The sequence below is a fragment of the Emys orbicularis genome (genome assembly GCF_028017835.1).
Source record: "Emys orbicularis isolate rEmyOrb1 chromosome 21 unlocalized genomic scaffold, rEmyOrb1.hap1 SUPER_21_unloc_2, whole genome shotgun sequence".
Classification (NCBI taxonomy): domain Eukaryota; kingdom Metazoa; phylum Chordata; order Testudines; family Emydidae; genus Emys; species Emys orbicularis.
Window position 1 is genome coordinate 297,509 of NW_027045156.1, and position 17,436 is coordinate 314,944.

General features: G+C 61.8%; 1 protein-coding gene across 1 annotated transcript; it reads right to left on the bottom strand.

Moving 5' to 3' along the window:
• Window positions 1-160: 160 nt before the first annotated feature.
• On the bottom strand, window positions 161-8,523 carry SYP (synaptophysin). Its single transcript, XM_065423071.1, has 6 exons — window positions 8,506-8,523; window positions 6,620-6,685; window positions 4,840-4,964; window positions 2,784-2,982; window positions 736-927; window positions 161-460 (listed from the first exon to the last, which is right to left on the bottom strand). Exons 1-6 carry the CDS (start codon window positions 8,521-8,523, stop codon window positions 161-163), a joined length of 900 nt encoding a protein of 299 aa, XP_065279143.1.
• Between the last annotated feature and the right edge of the window lie 8,913 nt (window positions 8,524-17,436).

Consider the following 17,436-nt stretch of genomic DNA (forward strand, 5'->3'; position numbering starts at 1 on the left):
ATACACCCCAGCATCGCCCTAGTTCTTTGGGCCCCGCGACCCCCACGCTCCCCAAATCCAGCGTCGCTGCTTCCCAGGATAGACTCCCCAAAGTCTGTAAATCCGGCCTGCGTCCACACAACGCAACCCCCCTCCCTGCACCCCAGGTTAACTCACCCGCCTACATCTGGTTGGAGAAGGAAGTGGGGGCGGCCTGGCCGTACCCCCCCTGCTGGGCATAGGGGTCGGGCTGCCCATAGCCCTGCTGGTTATACTCCGGCTGGTAGCCGCCTTGCTGGCCGTACGAATCCTGCTGCACGTAGCCGGAGCCCTGGTTGTAGGAGTCGGCGTAGGTGTCCGGAGCCGGCTGCTTCTCCGGGACGGCGGGCGGGTACTTGGCAAAGGGGGCGCTCCAACCCGTCTCCTTAAACACGAACCACAGATTCCCCGTCCACAGCACCAGGTTCAGGAAGCCAAAGACCTGGGTGGTGGGGGAGGCAGAGAGAGGGAAGGAAGGGTTAATGCACAGCGGGGAGGGGGTCCCCTCTAGGGGGTGCCGGTTCCCATCCAGCCCCAGGGCAGGGACTGGCTGGCTCAGGGGGCGGGGAATGGGGCAGGGGCCTGTCCCCTCCGGGGGGCGCCGGCTCCCCCCAGGGCTCTGGCTGGCTCAGGGGGCGGGGAATGGGGCAGGGGCCTGTCCCCTCCGGGGGGCGCCGGCTCCCCCCAGGGCTCTGGCTGGCTGGGGAAGGGTCTCACCACTGAGGTGTTGAGCCCTGAGATGACGGGGTCCTTCAGCTCTTTGCACGTGTTCCCCTCTTTCTTGCAGACATCCAGCCCCTCGATCACGTTGTCGGGGTCCGTGGCCAGCTTGACGTCGGAGAGACCCTTGGCCCAGGCGCACGAGCTCACCAGCCACATGAAGGCGAAGACAGCGGTGACGACGAAATCCTGGGGGGAGAGCGGGGTTAGCCCCCGGCCCGGCCCCCCGCAACCAGCCCCTCCTGCCCCGCCCCCAGCCCCGCCCCCCGCAACACAGCCCCTCCTGCCCCGCCCCCAGCCCCGCCCCCTGCCCTGCCCCCCGCAACACAGCCCCTCCTGCCCCGCCCCCAGCCCCGCCCCCTGCAGCACAGCCCCATCCCCGCCCCTGTTCTGCCCCCTGCAGCTCAGCCCATCCTGCCCCGTCCCAGCCCCGGCCCCTGCCCGGCCCCCCCGCAGCCAGCCCCTCCCGCCCCGCCCCCTGCCCTGCCCCCTGCAGCACAGCCCCGCCCCTGTCCCGCCCCCCGCAGCTCAGCCCCTCCTGCCCCGCCCCCTGTCCCGCCCCCCGCAGCTCAGCCCCTCCTGCCCCGCCCCCAGCCCTGCCCCCTGCCCGGCCCCCCCGCAGCCAGCCCCTCCTGCCCCGCCCCCGGCCCGGCCCCCCCAACACAGCCCCTCCTGCACCGCCCCCAGCCCCGCCCCCTGCAGCACAGCCCCGCCCCTGTCCCGCCCCCCGCAGCTCAGCCCCTCCTGCCCCGCCCCCTGTCCCGCCCCCCGCAGCTCAGCCCCTCCTGCCCCGCCCCCAGCCCTGCCCCCTGCCCGGCCCCCCCGCAGCCAGCCCCTCCTGCACCGCCCCCTGCCCTGCCCCCCCAACACAGCCCCTCCTGCACCGCCCCCAGCCCCGCCCCCTGCAGCACAGCCCCGCCCCTGTCCCGCCCCCCGCAGCTCAGCCCCTCCTGCCCCGCCCCCTGTCCCGCCCCCCGCAGCTCAGCCCCTCCTGCCCCGCCCCCAGCCCTGCCCCCTGCCCGGCCCCCCCGCAGCCAGCCCCTCCTGCCCCGCCCCCAGCCCCGCCCCCTGCAGCACAGCTCCGCCCCTGTCCCGCCCCCCGCAGCTCAGCCCCTCCTGCCCCGCCCCCAGCCCTGCCCCCTGCCCGGCCCCCCCGCAGCCAGCCCCTCCTGCCCCGCCCCCTGCCCTGCCCCCTGCAGCACAGCCCCGCCCCTGTCCCGCCCCCCGCAGCTCAGCCCCTCCTGCCCCGCCCCGCCCCCTGCCCCGCCCCCCGCAGCTCAGCCCATCCTGCCCCGTCCCAGCCCCGCCCCCTGCCCGGCCCCCCCGCAGCCAGCCCCGCCCCCTGCCCGGCCCCCCCGCAGCCAGCCCCTCCTGCCCCGCCCCCTGCCCTGCCCCCCGCAGCCCAGCCCCTCCTGCCCCGCCCCTACCCCTGCCCCCCCTGCCCTGCCCCAGCCTCGCCCCCTGCCCTGCCCCCCGCAGCCAGCCCCTCCTGCCCCGCCCCCAGCACAGCCCCCCGCAGCCAGCCCCTCCTGCCCCGCCCCCAGCACAGCCCCCCGCAGTACAGCTCCTCCTCCCCCGCCCCCTACCAGAGCCCCGCCCCCATCCCCTCCTGCCCCGCCCACTACCCCGCCCCTGTCCCGCCCCTGCAGCACAGCCCCGCCCCCAGCCCCGCCCCCTGACTGGCCCCTCGCAGCACAGCCCTTCCTGCCCCGCCCCCTGCAGCACAACCCCGCCCCCTGCAGCACAACCCCGCCCCCTGCTCTGCCCCAGCCCCGCCCCCTGCCCCAGCCCCGCCCCCCGAAGCACAGCCCCTCCTGCCTTGCCCCCTGCCCCTGCCCCAGCCTCTCCTGCCCTGCCCCCTACCCCGCCCCTGCCCAGCCCCCTGCAGCACAGCGCCCCCCAGTGTCCGGTCCTGACTGCCCGGGGAGAGTGCCCCCTGCCCAGCCCCGCCCCCTGCCCCACGGCGCTCCCCAGCGCACGGCCCTGCCTGCCCGGGGAGAGCGCCCCCTGGCCAGCCCCCTGCTCCCTGTGCACCCCACACTCACGATCATGGGGCCCTTGTTGTTCTCCCGGTACTTGTTCTCCATGAAGAGGTAGACGACCGCGGCAGCCAGCGAGTACAGGAAGGCGAAGACGGCGATGGTGACGAAGAATTCGGCGGAGGAGGAATAATCCCCAATGAGGAACACCTTCTCCACCTCGGTCCCCTTGCAGGCTGGGACGTCGAAATAGACCTGGTGGAGTCTTGAGGGAGAGGATTGGAGGGGAGATGAGGCAGGGGGCTCAGTCGTAGAGAAGGTCCCAGTCCGTATCCTGTATGTATAGCCCAGACCTCCCAGGAATAGAGCCCACTGTCAACCCTGATCGCTTATGCAAAGACAAAGGCAGTCTGTAGACAGAATACAGCTCCGGTCTGTGTAGGAGGCGTCAGTTCATATACAGCAAATATCAACCAGTTTTGTATAGCAGATGCCGGTCAATATGCTGGATATACAGCCCAGACCTCCCAGGAATACCACCCAATGTCAATCATGACAACTAACAAAAGACAAAGACTGTCTGTATACAGAATACTGCCCAGTCTGTGTAGGAGGTGCTGGTCCATATATGGACCAGGTCTGTGTAGGAGGTGCTGGGCCATATTTTTCTTATATATAGCCCAGACCTCCAGGAATAGGGCCCAATGTCACCCTGACCCACTAACACAAAGACAAAGGCTGTCCTGTTTACAGAATACAGCCCCATCTGTGTAGGAGGTACCAGTCCGTATAGTAATTATGGACCAGGGCTGTGTAGGAGATGCTGGTCCATATATTGCGCATATATAGCCCAGACCTCCCAGGAATACCACCCAATGTCAATCATGACAACTAACAAAAGACAAAGGCTGTCTGTATACAGAATACTGCCCAGTCTGTGTAGGAGGTGCTGGTCCATATATAGACCAGGTCTGTGTAGGAGGTGCTGGGCCATATATTTCTTATATATAGCCCAGACCTCCAGGAATAGGGCCCAATGTCACCCTGACCCACTAACACAAAGACAAAGGCTGTCCTGTTTACAGAATACAGCCCCATCTGTGTAGGAGGTACCAGTCCGTGTATAGTAACTATGGACCAGGGCTGCGTAGGAGATGCTGGTCCATATATTGTGCATATATAGCCCAGACCTCCTAGGAATAGCACACAATGTCAACCCTGACAAGGGCAGACTGTATACAGAATACTGCCTGGCCTGTGTAGGTGGTGCCGGTCCATATATGGGATATATATACCAGATCTGTATAAGAGATGCCAGTTCATACACTGTATGTACAGCCCAGACCTCCCAGCAATAGCGACCCTTATGAAGCCTGATTGTAACTCAAAATTGAGAGCAGGCCGTGCAAAAAATACAGCCCTGGTCTGTACAGAAGGAACCACATCATATATTCTAGAAATACAGCCCGGGCTTCCCAGAGACAGAGCCCCGTGCGCATCCTGATTTCTACCTGAAACTCAAGGGCAGGAGTCTGCACAGAGAATACAGCCTCGCTCTGTGTAGGAGGCACCAATCCATATACCATATATATAGCCCAGTCTGCCAAGGAGATGCTGGTCCATATACTATAAATACATCCCCAGCCTCCCCAGAATAGTGCCTAGTTTAAATCCTGATGCCTATCTTAAAGACAAAGGTCATCTGTATGCAGAATACAGCCCTGGGCTGTGTAGGCGGTGTCGGTCGATATACTGAATATACAGCCCAGGCTTCCCAGGAATAGTTCCGAGTGTTAATCCTGACTGCGAAGTCAAAGTCAAGGGCAGTCTGTATGTAGAATACTGCCTGGCAGTAAGGTGTCAGTTATTAATGGTGAGCGTAATTCACCATTGGAACAATTGACCAAGGAGATGCTGGTCCATATACTGTGAAGAAAGCCCTAGCCTGTATAGGAGGTGCCAGTTGATATGCTGAATATACAGCCCAGGCCTCTATGAGCCAAAGTCAGTCTGAATCTCAGCTGCTGTCCCATCCCAGTCCTTACCCATCAAAAGTCTCCAGGTCCCTACGCAGCATAACAGCCCACCGGCCGGTCCTTATGCAGTATAATGCCCAGCTCACCTGAATGGGTAGCCAAACTCCACTTCAATGTTCAGGTCGCTCTCGCTTTTATTCACACACTCAACGCTGAGGCGAAATTCCCCGCTGTAGGTCCCGCAGGTGGCGAACGCAAAGATAGCAAAGAGCTGTGGGGCAAGATGGGGCGGGTGAGACCACAGGGGGTGCTGCGGGGCGTGGGGCAGGAGCGCCGGCTGTGGGGGAGCTCCCGGCTACTCTGGCCTCTCCTGGCGGGGGTCGCTGTGGGGAGCGGGGTAGGAGCACCAGCTGGTACCAGGATTAATAACCCCGCCTCGGGGAGGGGGAGGCGGGTGGAGCGGAGAGGAATTGTGGGTAATTATAGAGGGTTAGCTGGGTCCCGCCCCCTCTAATCCCCCCAAGTGCTGGGACGAGATAAGAACCTGTCTGACCCAATTGTCCATCTGTCTGCATCGGCCGCACTCCTCCGTCCCCCGCCCCCCCCGCGCGCTGGAAGTGGAAAGGGGGGGATACTGCGGATGGGCCCGTGTGGACATTCTGGGGGGGCGGATACCAGGCTGGCTGGGCCCGTGGGTCTGGTGTGGGGAGACAGCAGGTTGGATGGGCCCGTGGGTCTGATCCGGGGGCAAATGACTCCAGAACCAGCAGGGTCCATGGGCCCTGGAATCGTTCCCCAACCAGCTGGATAAATGGGTCCATAATACGGTAGAAATGTCAAGCGAATGGGTCTGGAATCACTCCACAATCAGCAGGGTGGGGAGGGCCAGGAGCCGCTCCAGAACTGGCAGGGTGGGGAGGGCCAGGAGCTGCTCGAGAACCAGCAGGGGGGGCCAGGAGCTACTCCAGAATTGGAGGACGTGGGGGAGTCGGGAGCTGATCCAGAACCGGATGGGGAGTGGGGAGGGCCAGGAGCCACTCCAGAACCAGCAGGGGAGGCCAGGAGCCGCTCCAGAACTGGAGGGGGTGGGGGAGTCGGGAGCTGCTCCATAACCGGGGGGGGGAGGGGGTCGGAAGCCACTTCAGAACAGGCAGGGGGTGGGGAGGTGGGAACTGCTCCATAACCGGTGGGGGGGTGGGTCAGGAGCCGCTCCAGAACTGAGGGGGGGGGGTCATGAGCTGCTCCAGAACTAGCAGGATAAGGTAGGGGGTCTGGAACTGCTTCAGAACCAGTAGGGTACGATAGGGATCTGGAACTGCTCCAGCACTGGCAGGGTAGGGTAGGGGGTCTGGAACCGCTCCAGAACCAGTAGGGTAGGATAGGGATCTGGAACTGCTCCAGAACTGGCAGGGTAGGGTAGGGGGTCTGGAACTGCTTCAGAACCAGTAGGGTAGGATAGGGATCTGGAACTGCTCCAGAACTGGCAGGGTAGGGTAGGGGGTCTGGAACCGCTCCAGAACCAGTAGGGTAGGATAGGGATCTGGAACTGCTCCAGAACTGGCAGGGTAGGGTAGGGGGTCTGGAACCGCTCCAGAACCAGTAGGGTAGGATAGGAGTCTTGAACTGCTCCAGAACTGGCAGGATTAGGGGTCTGGAATCTCTCATTCTGTCTCTGGAGTTTCTCCGTCTCTGGTCTCCCCAAATCTGACGGGGGAAACAGGATCTGATAACCAGTTCTTCCTGCACCACCTTCCTCCAATCCTACAGCCCCTCCCACGCCGCCTGGCTCTGCAGGGGGGGCAGGGAACGGGCGCGGGGCCTGTCCCCTCTGGGGGGCGCTGGCTCCAAGGCCTAGGCCAGCTCCGAGGCAGTACAGATGGGACCCCCCAATTTCAGGGTCCTGGGGAGCCAGTTCGGGGGACTCACCCATTCCAGCAGTTTCAGAAACCCCAGAGGTTCCTTGAGCATCCGGAATTGTCCCCCAGCCACGACCTGTCAATCAAGGTGGAGAGAGAAGGGGATGGGGCAGGGGGAGGGGGTGATATTAAAATATCTGATATTCCATCTGTTCCTGACCCCCCCTCCCAGAGCCGCGGAGAGAACCCAGGAGTCCTGGCTCCCAGCTCCCCTGCTCTAACCACTAGACCCCACTCCCCTCCCAGAGCCAGGGAGAGAACCCAGGAGTCCTGGCTCCCAGCCCCCCCCTGCTCTAACCACCAGCCCCCACTCCCCTCCCAGAGCTGGGGAGAGAACCCAGGAGTCCTGGCTCCCAGCCCCCCCTGCTCTAACCACCAGCCCCCACTCCCCTCCCAGAGCCGGGGAGAGAACCCAGGAGTCCTGGCTCCCAGCCCCCCCTGCTCTAACCACCAGCCCCCACTCCCCTCCCAGAGCCGGGGAGAGAACCCAGGAGTCCTGGCTCCCAGCCCCCCCTTCTCTAACCACCAGCCCCCACTCCCCTCCCAGAGCCAGGGAGAGAACCCAGGAGTCCTGGCTCCCAGCCCCCCCCCCCCACTCTAACCACTAGACCCCACTCCCCTCCCAGAGCCGGGGAGAGACCCCAGCACAAGACGGTTATTGAAGATCACAACTTCCTACTAGGAAAAGCCCTGCAGGAAATACCTCCCCCAAACACATCCCCACAGCCCCCAAAACCCTTCCCTACCCCCAAACTCACTGCCCCCCATCAACAGGAACCCCCCCTTCTCCTCCCGCTGTCGCTGGGGTCCATATTAACCCCCAATTAACAAACAACCCCCTTCAGATCTGCATCCTCTCAACCCCCCCGCCTGATGCATCGCCCCCACCAGCCCCCCAACCCTGGTGGGAGACGATTCTGCCCCCACCCGTTCATAAACTGCCCCCCGATTACCCTGAACCCCCATTTCTGGCATTACACTTCCCATTTTGACCCCCCCTCCTAGCTTGCTGGTGGGGATAAATATTCCTGAGCCAGACTCGCCCCCTGGCAATCAGCCCCCCCCCGCAAATTATCTGCCCCCCCCCCCCATTGCTCCAGCCAGCAGGCGGCCGGGGGATGCACCATCCAGCCGGGCTCTGCCGCAGCAGCTGGTGGGAGAAGATTCTCGAGTCCCCCCCCCCATTGATAACGAGCCCTCCCCACGCGTGAGCCCCACATCCCGCCCCCCCGCCCCTGACCGTCATGGCAATGAATTCACTGCAGCGGCTCAGCCATCTTCCCTCCCCGCCCCCGCCCCTGCTGCAAAGGGAGGGGGGGTATTTGTGGTCCACCCCCCTCCCCCCATACCCCCCCCCACTCCAAAATAGCCGGTCCCCTCCCCCTCCATCCCATTTGAACCCCCCCCCCTTGCATCAGTCTCAGATCCCCCCCCTTTGCAGCACGGAAATATCCTAGCGCCTGAGCCCCCCCAAACACCCTGCAATCCCCCCCCCATTGCAATCTGCCTGGAGCCAATCTGTGCCCCCCCCCCCCTCCATGCATCAATTTCAGATCTCTCCCCCCCCCCATCCGCAGCTGGGAAATCTCCTAACCCCCCCCCCCATTATAATCTCATAGCTTCGAGCCCATCTGTGCCCCCCCAGCATCAATCTCAGCTTCGCCCCCCCCCCCATTTGCACCCCAGCCCGGCCCCCCCCCCCATTTGCAGGGCGTTGCATTTGAATGCAGCAGCTGGGGAAAAAAAAAAAAAAAAAAACCCCACCAAGCTGCTGGGCAGGGATTGGGGGGTGCCTGGAGGGAGTGGGGTGCATCTCCAAGGGGGGGCCCCCGCCCTGTGGGAAAAGCCCCCCCTTCCCCCGATTGCTGTCTATGGTGCTGAGAGCCAGGTGCGTACCTGATTGAGGACTTCCATCTTGGAGCCGTCTGGAGCAAGGCAGAGGGAGGAGGGGGGGCAGGGCTAGATCCGGAACAGCCGGGAGGGGGGTGTAGGCGCAGGAGGGAAAAGCGGGGGGGGGTAGGGTGACGTCACGACGGGGGGGATGTCAGTCCCTGGCTGAGGGAGCGGGAGAGATGGAGGGTGGCAGGTTCAAATCCCAGAGCCAGGGGCTAGTGGTTAGAGCGGGGGGGGGCTGGGAGCCAGGACTCCTGGGTTCTCTCCCCGGCTCTGGGAGGGGAGTGGGGTCGGAGGTGGGGGCTGGGAGCCAGGACTCCTGGGTTCTCTCCCCGGCTCTGGGAGGGGGGCGGGGGCTGGTGGGTTAGAGCAGGGGGGGCTGGGAGCCAGAACTCCTGGGTTCTCTCCCCGGCTCTGGGAGGGGAGTGGGGGCTGGTGGTTAGAGCAGGGGGGGCTGGGAGCCAGGACTCCTGGGTTCTCTCCCCGGCTCTGGGAGGGGAGTGGGGGCTGGTGGTTAGAGCGGGGGGGGCTGGGAGCCAGGACTCCTGGGTTATCTCCCCGGCTCTGGGAGGGGAGTGGGGGCTGGTGGGTTAGAGCAGGGGGGCTGGGAGCCAGGACTCCTGGGTTCTCTCCCCGGCTCTTGGAGGGGAGTGGGGGCTGGTGGGGTAGAGCGGGGGGGCTGGGAGCCAGGACTCCTGGGTTATCTCCCCGGCTCTGGGAGGGGAGAGGGGGCTGGTGGGTTAGAGCAGGGGGGTGGGAGCCAGGACTCCTGGGTTCTACTGGGGGGCAGGGGCTTCGGCCTGGCTTAGCTCCCTGTCTAGGCATCTGGGGTTGATGTGACCGCTGTCCTGCTCCCCTACCCCGATACCCTGTGATGGGGGGTTCTCCCTCCATCCCCCCCACCCGATTTCTAACTGGGGGCAGCCCCCCCATATTCCCTTGGGGCAGGAGAGCAGAGACACCTCTTCTGCCCCAGAGAATTCATTTAAGGGCCGTAGGTCTGACAGCCCCCCAACTGCCCCCCCCAGTACAACTCATCTGGGGGGCTCCCCCTACTGGATGGGGCGGGGCTTCAGCGAAGGGGGTGGGGCTGCATGAGTAACCAGTGTCCCTCGACCAATGGGGGTTTGGGGGTGAATCTCTCCCCCTGCTGGGTTATTTTCTCCTACCCCCCCCAAAGGATCGCGAGGGCCAGGACCCCACCCCAGCTGAGTCCTGAAGGCCGGAGGTCCCCTCCCAGGTCTCTCTCCCGCCCCAGGGTCAGATGGGAGCCGGCGCCCCCTAGAGGGGAAAGGCCCCAGGGCCCATTCTCCGACCCCCTGAGTCAGCCAGCTCCCCAGAGGCCCCCCGCCCTCCACTCACAGGCCCCTGGCCCCGCCCCCAGCCCAGGGCCCCACCCATTCTCCCTTCCAGCCCCTCCCCTTGTCCTTCCCCTCTGCCTTGCCCCAGCCCTGACCCTCCCCTAGACCGACCCACAACCTTTGCCCCACCCCCAATGTGACGTACAGCCCCGCCCACAGCCTTAGCTCCACCCCTTGCCCCCTCCCTGACCTGTCACCTAGCCCCGCCCCTTGGCCATTTCCAGCCCCTCCCCTAGTCCCACCCATGCCCCTTGCCCTGGGGCCCTCACCTTCTCCCTGCCCCCTGCACCACGCGAGCCCCACCCCCGGGGCCCAACCCCGCTCCCTCCCCCTAGCGCCCCCCTGCTCCTGCTCCCAGCCCCGCCGCCTACCTCCAGGGGTGAGGGGCAGTAGTAGGGTCAGCGCTTGGCCCGGTGCCCTCCCAGCCCCACATCGGGGCGGGGTGGGAGACAGAGCCAGGGACCTCCCACATCAGCTGGTAGAGCCCGGGGTCCCCCACCTGAACGAATGAAAACGTGAAGGAAGGAACGCAGGAGAACATGCAGGGGTAGGAGGGAAGAGCGAAGACGCGAGCGAGCAAAGAAACGAACGGGAGGACCGAGGGACGAACGGAAAGAACGAAGAATGACAAAGCCAGAAGACTGGAAAGAGGGGGAAAAACGAACCAAGAAATAAACAAAAAACCCGAGAAACCGGCCAAATGGAAGGATGGGGAAAATGAATGAGCGCAGGAACGAATAATAATGCTAATGGATGAGTGACCAGAGCGAAGAAATAAATGAAAACAGGAACGAAGGAGAGAAAAGAGGGATGAACAGAAAGAAGGAATAAATGAACGAAGGAACAAATAGGAGAAGCGAGGGAGAAATGGAAAGAACAAAGAAACGAACGAAGAAATGAAGGAGAAAACCAGACAAATGGAAAGACAGAGGAAATGAATGAACACAGGAATGGATGAGAAAACCGACGGATGACTGGAAAGAGCAGAGAGATAAGTGAGTGAAAACATGAATGAAGGAATGAAGAAGAGAACAGAGGGACAAATGGAAAGGGAAGAAATGACCGAAGCAACGAAAGAGAGACCCGATGAACGAATGGAAAGAGGGAAGATAGGAATGAAAGAAAAAACGAAGGAAGGAAGGAATGAGACAACCGACGGACGAATAGAAAGAACAAAGAAATGAACGAATCAAAGGGCAAAGGAGGAACAAATGAATGAAACAAGAAACGAGAGAGCGAACAAAACCACGAAAGAAAGAACAAACCAGCGGGGAAAGGAAGAGTGAAGGAGAAAAGCAACAAAGAAATTAAAAAGGAATGAACGGAGAAGGGAAGAGCAGGAGGAAGAAAACCAGGGAGAATACATTAAAAACGGACGGAAGTGGGGGAGAGATTGAAAGAGTGAACCCAGGCATCCAGGCCAAACCCCAGGGTGTCAAAACCGTGAAGGAGCGGCAGGAAAATGTGGCAGCTGGACAGAAGGGGGGGCCTTGTGGGGAGCACTGCCCAGCTGATAGGAGGCGGGGCGAACCCGAGCCCCACTCCAGCTCTGACCTCTGACAGCCAGGGTGTGAACCCAGGTGTCCGGGCTGAACCCCAGTTTGGGGACCCACAGTTTGAGGGAGCTGTGCCCGTGCAGCGTTATGTGTGGCTGTTCCTAACCGCCCTGCCCCAGAGGCAGCTGCATCGTAGACTCATAGGACTGGAAGGGACCTCGAGAGGTCGTCTAGTCCAGTCCCCTGCACTCATGGCAGGACTAAATATTATTTAGACCATCCCCGACAGGGGTTTGTCCAACCTGCTCTTCAATGTTGGAGATTCCACAGCCTCCCCAGGTAATTTATTCCAGTGTTTAACCACCCTGACAGGAAGTTTTTCCTAATGTCCAACCTAAACCGCCCTTGCTGCAATTTAAGCCCATTGCTTCTTGTCCGATCCTCAGACGTTAAGAAGAACAATTTATCTCCATCCTCCTTGTAACGACCTTTTATGTACTTGAAAACTGTTCTCATGTCCTCTCTCAGGCTTCTCTTCTCCAGACTAGACAAACCCCATTTTTTCAATCTTCCCTCTATAGGTTATAGACCTTTATCATTTTTGTTGCTCTTCTCTGGACTTTCTCGAATTTGTTCACATCTTTCCTCAAATGTGGTGCCCAGAACTGGACCCAATACTCCAGCTGAGGCCATATCAGCGCGGAGCAGAGCGGGAGAATTACTTCTTGTGTCTTGCTTACAACACTCCTGCTGATACAGCCCAGAAGGATGTTCGCTTTTTTTGCAATAGCGTCACACTGTTGACTCATATTTAGCTTGTGATCCACTATGACCCCCAGACCCTTTTCCGCAGGACTCCTTCCTAGGCAGTCATTGCCCATTGTGTGTGTGTGCGACTGACAGTTCCTTCCGAAGGGGGGCACTTTGCGTTTGTCCTTATTGAATTTCATCCTATTTACTTCAGACCATTTCTCCAGTTTGTCCAGATCATTTTGAATTTTAATCCTCTCCTCCAAAGCACTTGCCACCCCTCCCAGCTTGGTATCATCCGCAGACTTTATCAGTGTACTCTCTACGCCGTTATCCAAATCATTGATGAAGATATTGAACAGAACCGGACCCAGAACCGATCTCTGCGGGACCCCACTCGTTATGTCCTTCCAGCCTGACTGTGAACCCCTGATAACTACCCTCTGGGAACGGTTTTCCAACCAGTTTGTCACCCACCTTATAGTAGCTCCATCTAGGTTGCTTTTCCCTAGTTTGTTTAGGAGAAGGTCATGCGAGACAGTATCAAAAGCTTTACTAAAGTCTATACCAAGTCTACCGCTTCCCCCTGTCCACACAGCTTGTTACGCTGTCAAAGAAAGCCATCAGGTTGGTTTGACATGATTTGTTCCTGACAAATCCATGCGACTGTTACTTATCACCTCATTATCTTCTAGATGTTTGCAAAGCGATTGCTTAATTATTTGCTCCATTATCTTTTCTGGTACAGTGAAGCTGACTGCTCTGTAATTCTCGGGTTGTCCTTATTCCCCTTTTTGGAGCTGGGCACTAGATTTGCCCTTTTCCAGTCTTCTGGAATCTCTCCCGTCTTCCAGGACTTCTCAAAGCTCATGGCCAATGGCTCAGCCATCTCCTCAGGCAGCTCCGTGAGGATTCTAGGATGCATTTCATCAGGCCCTGGTGGTGTGAAGACATCTGACGTGTCTAAGCAATTGTTAACTTGTTCTTTCCCTATTTTAGCCTCTGATCCTACCTCGTTTTCGCAGGCATTCACTACGTTAGCCGGCCACTCGCCACCGGGACAGAGAAGTCATTAAGCACCTCGGTCATTTCCACATTTTCTGTTATTGTTTTCCCCCCCTACCTGGCATCTCAGGTCCTCACGTATCCCTAGAGGCCAGGCTCTCCAGGTCTCCTCCCAGGGCATGGTCTCTTCACCATACTCCCTGATTGGAGTGGGATCTTCATGTGCCATAAGCTCCTGTCAGAGCTCCACCTAGACAGACACAGACATCAGGAACCCAGGCATCCTAGCTCCCAGCCCTCCCCCACTGTAACCATTAGGCCCCCACGCCCCTCCTGCCTCCCTGTGCCCCCTGCTCTAACCACTTGATCCCACTTATCCCCGCCCCAGAGCTGGGGAGAGTACCCAAGAGTCCTGGCTCCCAGCCCGCTCCCCACAAGCGCCAGACCCCACCCACTCCCAGAGCAGGGAAAGAACCCAGGAGTCCTGCCTCCTACCTCTCTGGCTTTTCTGTCAGTTGCTCAGCGAGCTGCAGAGAGGGAGGATGGTGAAATGCCACCAGTGAGGAGTCACCACAGACCCCCCACCCCACAGCCGCCCCCAGGGGTCAGGGATCCAGGGTCCACCTCAGCCGGCCCCACTCACCTTTCTTCAGCTCCAGGGAGATCTCGACCTGCTTTGCCAGCTTGGGGGGGGGGATCAGACTTGCGCCCCTCCAGCCCGGGACCCTCCCTCTGCCCCCCCGATCCAACCCACAGATCCCACTGTCCCCCTTCTGGCTGGGACCAATAAGCCCACGTCTCCCCCTTTCACCCCCCACAATCTGCACTTGGTCCATCTTTGACAGCACAGCTAGGAGGGGTTAGCACCTGGTGTCTGATCTGTGAGGCCCGGAGCCCTGGCAAAGACCCCCCTGCTCAGCCCCCCGCTCAGCCCCCCGCCCCACTTCCTGCTCCACGGCACCCCCCAGCGCCCGGCACCGACTGCCAGGGGAGAGTGCACCCCCCCCCGCCCCCCGGGGAGCTGCAGCCCCTAGCCTGGTACCTTGGACAGCTCCTGCGTGTGGGGTGCTGTTCTGGAACCGGCTGTGGACTTTGTTCCGGAGCTGCGCGGACACCGCCTGCAAGGGGCAACAGGGGGCTAGATGGGGAGGTAGGGCACAGATTCATTCCCCCTATCCACACACTGACCCAAAGCGCCATAACCTCGCCCCCCCATACATCTTATCCCCCCTGCCCCTCCTCTTCCCCAGAGGGTGCCAATCAGAGCCAGGCATCCCCAGCTCATTAACCCCTTCCTGGCTCGACTCCCCCGACTGTCTCAACAGGGGTTAGAGCGGGGGCGGGGGGCTGGGAGCCAGGACTCCTGGGTTCTCTGCCCGGCTCTGGAAGGGGAGTGGGGTCTAGTGGTTAGAGCAGGGGGGCAGGGGGGGGGGGAGGCACTGGGAGTCAGTGTTTGCCTGTGCCCCTGCTGGAGGGGACGAGACGGAAGGGATGGATTGGGGGGAACCGGGCCCTGCCCTGTTCAGCTCCTTCTGCCCTCAGCTCCTGCCCCTCCTCAACCCCCCAGCCCCACAACGAACCCCTCTGTCCCTCTCCCAGATCCCAGCCCCTTCCAGCCCCACCCCCTCTAGCCCCTCCCCCAGCTCCCAGCCCCGCCCCACACCCCTCCCCCAGCTCCCAGCCCCGCCCCCTCTAGCCCCTCCCCCAGCTCCCAGCCCCGCCCCACACCCCCACCCCTCCCCCAGCTCCCAGCCCCGCCCCAGCCCCACCCCCTCTAGCCCCTCCCCCAGCTCCCAGCCCCGCCCCCTCTAGCCCCTCCCCCAGCTCCCAGCCCCGCCCCACACCCCACCCCCTCCCCCAGCCCCACCCCTAGCCCCTCCCCCAGCCCCACCTCCTCTAGCCCCTCCCCCAGGTCCCAGCCCCTCGCCCGCTTGCCCCTCCTGCCCCTCCCCCGACAGGGCCCGCCCCCGCCAGGCCTTTAAAGGCGCGGGTGACTTTATGCGCGGAGCATAGAGTTGCCGAGGAGGGCGAGGGAGAGAGCGTCGGCCGGAAGCAGGAACCATAGAGACGGGCCGGGCCCGCTGGGGGAAGAGAGTCGCGCCTAGAGGCCGGAGGATCATCGAGAGGCTGGAGGTCGAGGAATAGCCGCCTCCCCCCGCCCCTATGAACCGGAAGTTATGACCATAGAGATGCAGAAGCGGAAGCCGGAAAAGAGGGAGCGTCGCCAGCAGCACGGCTGTGACTTGAGGACCAGAGAAATGTAGCAAGCGCACGCGAGAGAGCGTCGCCCGCCCGCGCGGAAGTGGCGACCATAGAGCCTTAACGGACAGAGCGTCTCCTGTGAAACCGGAAGCGCGGTGATCATAGTGACGCAGGCAGGGAGCGTCACCTCCTTTGGTCCTCCGAGGAGGGCTGCAGCGCCCCCTCCCCCCTCCCAATTAGTGCAACCATTAGTGAGCCGGAATTAACTAGTAATGAGTGACGCAGCTGGGAGGGGCTCTCCCTGGCTGCCCCCACTTCAGACCCACCCAGGCCAATTACTGGAACCCTGAATCAGCCCTGATGAGCCAGCCCCAATTAGCTAATTACCCCCAATTAACGAGAGCCCGGGGGGGGGTCATTAATGCAGGTGCCCGGGGATGGGGGGGGGGGGCAGCGCCAGGGTCGGTTAATGACCCAACCAGGGTCAATCAGCGCCGCCCAATTAACCCTGGGCTAATTAATGAGGCTGCAGCGCTAACGAGCGGCCAGGGCTGGGGGCCGCCCAATTAACCTGGGCTAATTAAGGAGGCCCCGGTGCTGCCCCCCCAGATCCTCTACCCATCCATCCCCCGCTGCCTCCCCAGGGTCCCGCCCCCCCCCCCCCCATTGCCCGGAGCTCCCTTCCCTCGGCCCGCCCCGCCCCGCCTCTCGCCCACGCACCCCCCTGACCACGGCACCCTGGGGGTCGCCCCCCTGCCAGGCCGGTCCTGGGACGTCCCTGCCAGCCCTGGCGGGGTGCCTCAGCCCCGGCGGCGCGCCCGCGTTTCGCCCCAGATGCCTGGCTCGGGCGGACGCACCGGGGCCGAGCAGGAACCCCAGAGGCTCTGTCTCGGAGGCCGCGTGGCCGACCCTGGAGGAAGAGCCGGACCCCGGGGCTGCCCCGGTAATGGGGTTGGGGCACAGCTCGATGGGCCTAGGTGCTGGGGACACGGAGAGAAGACGACAGGCTCAACCCTCCCCGTGAGCCGCCCCTGGCTCCTTGTCGCTCCCAGCCCCGGCCATCGGGCGCTGGAGAATCTCCGATTTCCAAGGCGAAAGAACCAGGAGCCTGCGGGGCAGCGGCCAGTGCCCGCAAACACGGCCCCCGCGCCCCCCAAAGCCCGAGAGAGCAAAGGACTCATTCCCCCCCCACACACACACACAGACATCCCAAATCAGACTCTGCACACGGGGCCGTGTTAGAAAATCGGCGGCGGCCTGGGTTTATTTATAAGCGTCTCAGAGCGAATATTTATTTCCATGTCTCGGTACAAAACCGGGGAGGGGGGTACGGGTGGAGTTGGGGTAGAGCCAGCCCCCCAAAAATGTAATAGAGCTATCACCCCCCCCAAAGGCTGCTGGTCCCCTTTCACGCACCCCAATAGCCATAGCTCCCCCCTTCTTCAACCCAGCCCCCCCTTTTCTATCTGTAACCTCCCCCTCATTCCCTCCATGCAACCTAGCCCCCAAAGCTGCACTACGCAAAGCACCCCCCCAATCTCCCCATCCTGTTTTCAGACATGCTCTCCTCCCCCATATCACCCCACACCTTCCCCCTTTGAAACTACCCCTCTTCCCATCGCTAGAGGGGAACAGGCCCCGTGCCCCATTCCCTGCCCCCCCTGAGCCAGCCAGCCCCCTGCACTGGGGCTGGAGGGGAGCTGATGCCCCCTAGAGGGGAAATGATGGCGGATCCTTCATCCGCACCCCCAAAGTCAGAGACCTGTGGGCGTTGTTGGCGGTGGGCTGGGCAGGGAGTGTGGAAAGGCAAATGAGAACCCCCTGAACCCCGGCTTTGTACAGGCCAGGAAAGGTTTATAATTTTCTCTTAAAAAAAAAAATTGTATAAAATAATTTTAAAAAAATTCCCTCCCACCATGTCCCCCCAAAATCTGCCTGAGTCCCCCACAAGACATAGACCCCCAAAAAAACACTCTCCTCACCCCTATTTAGGGGACATATATGCAATGGGCCTATGGACCCCCCCGCTCATATGTTTTTGGGGTGCCACACTTTGGGGGGGCCATGAAAAGTTATAGCCCGTGAGTCACTCCTCCAAATGTCACCCCAAAATAGCAGCC

Bases quoted from the DNA above. Each gene is read 5' to 3' on its own strand.
- SYP (XM_065423071.1), bottom strand. The intron at 4,965-6,619 runs GTGAGTCCCCCG...CTTGCCCCACAG, and splicing joins TTCTGAAACTGCTGGAATGG to CTCTTTGCTATCTTTGCGTT. The intron at 2,983-4,839 runs GTGAGCTGGGCA...CTCTCCCTCAAG, and splicing joins GAGTTTGGCTACCCATTCAG to ACTCCACCAGGTCTATTTCG.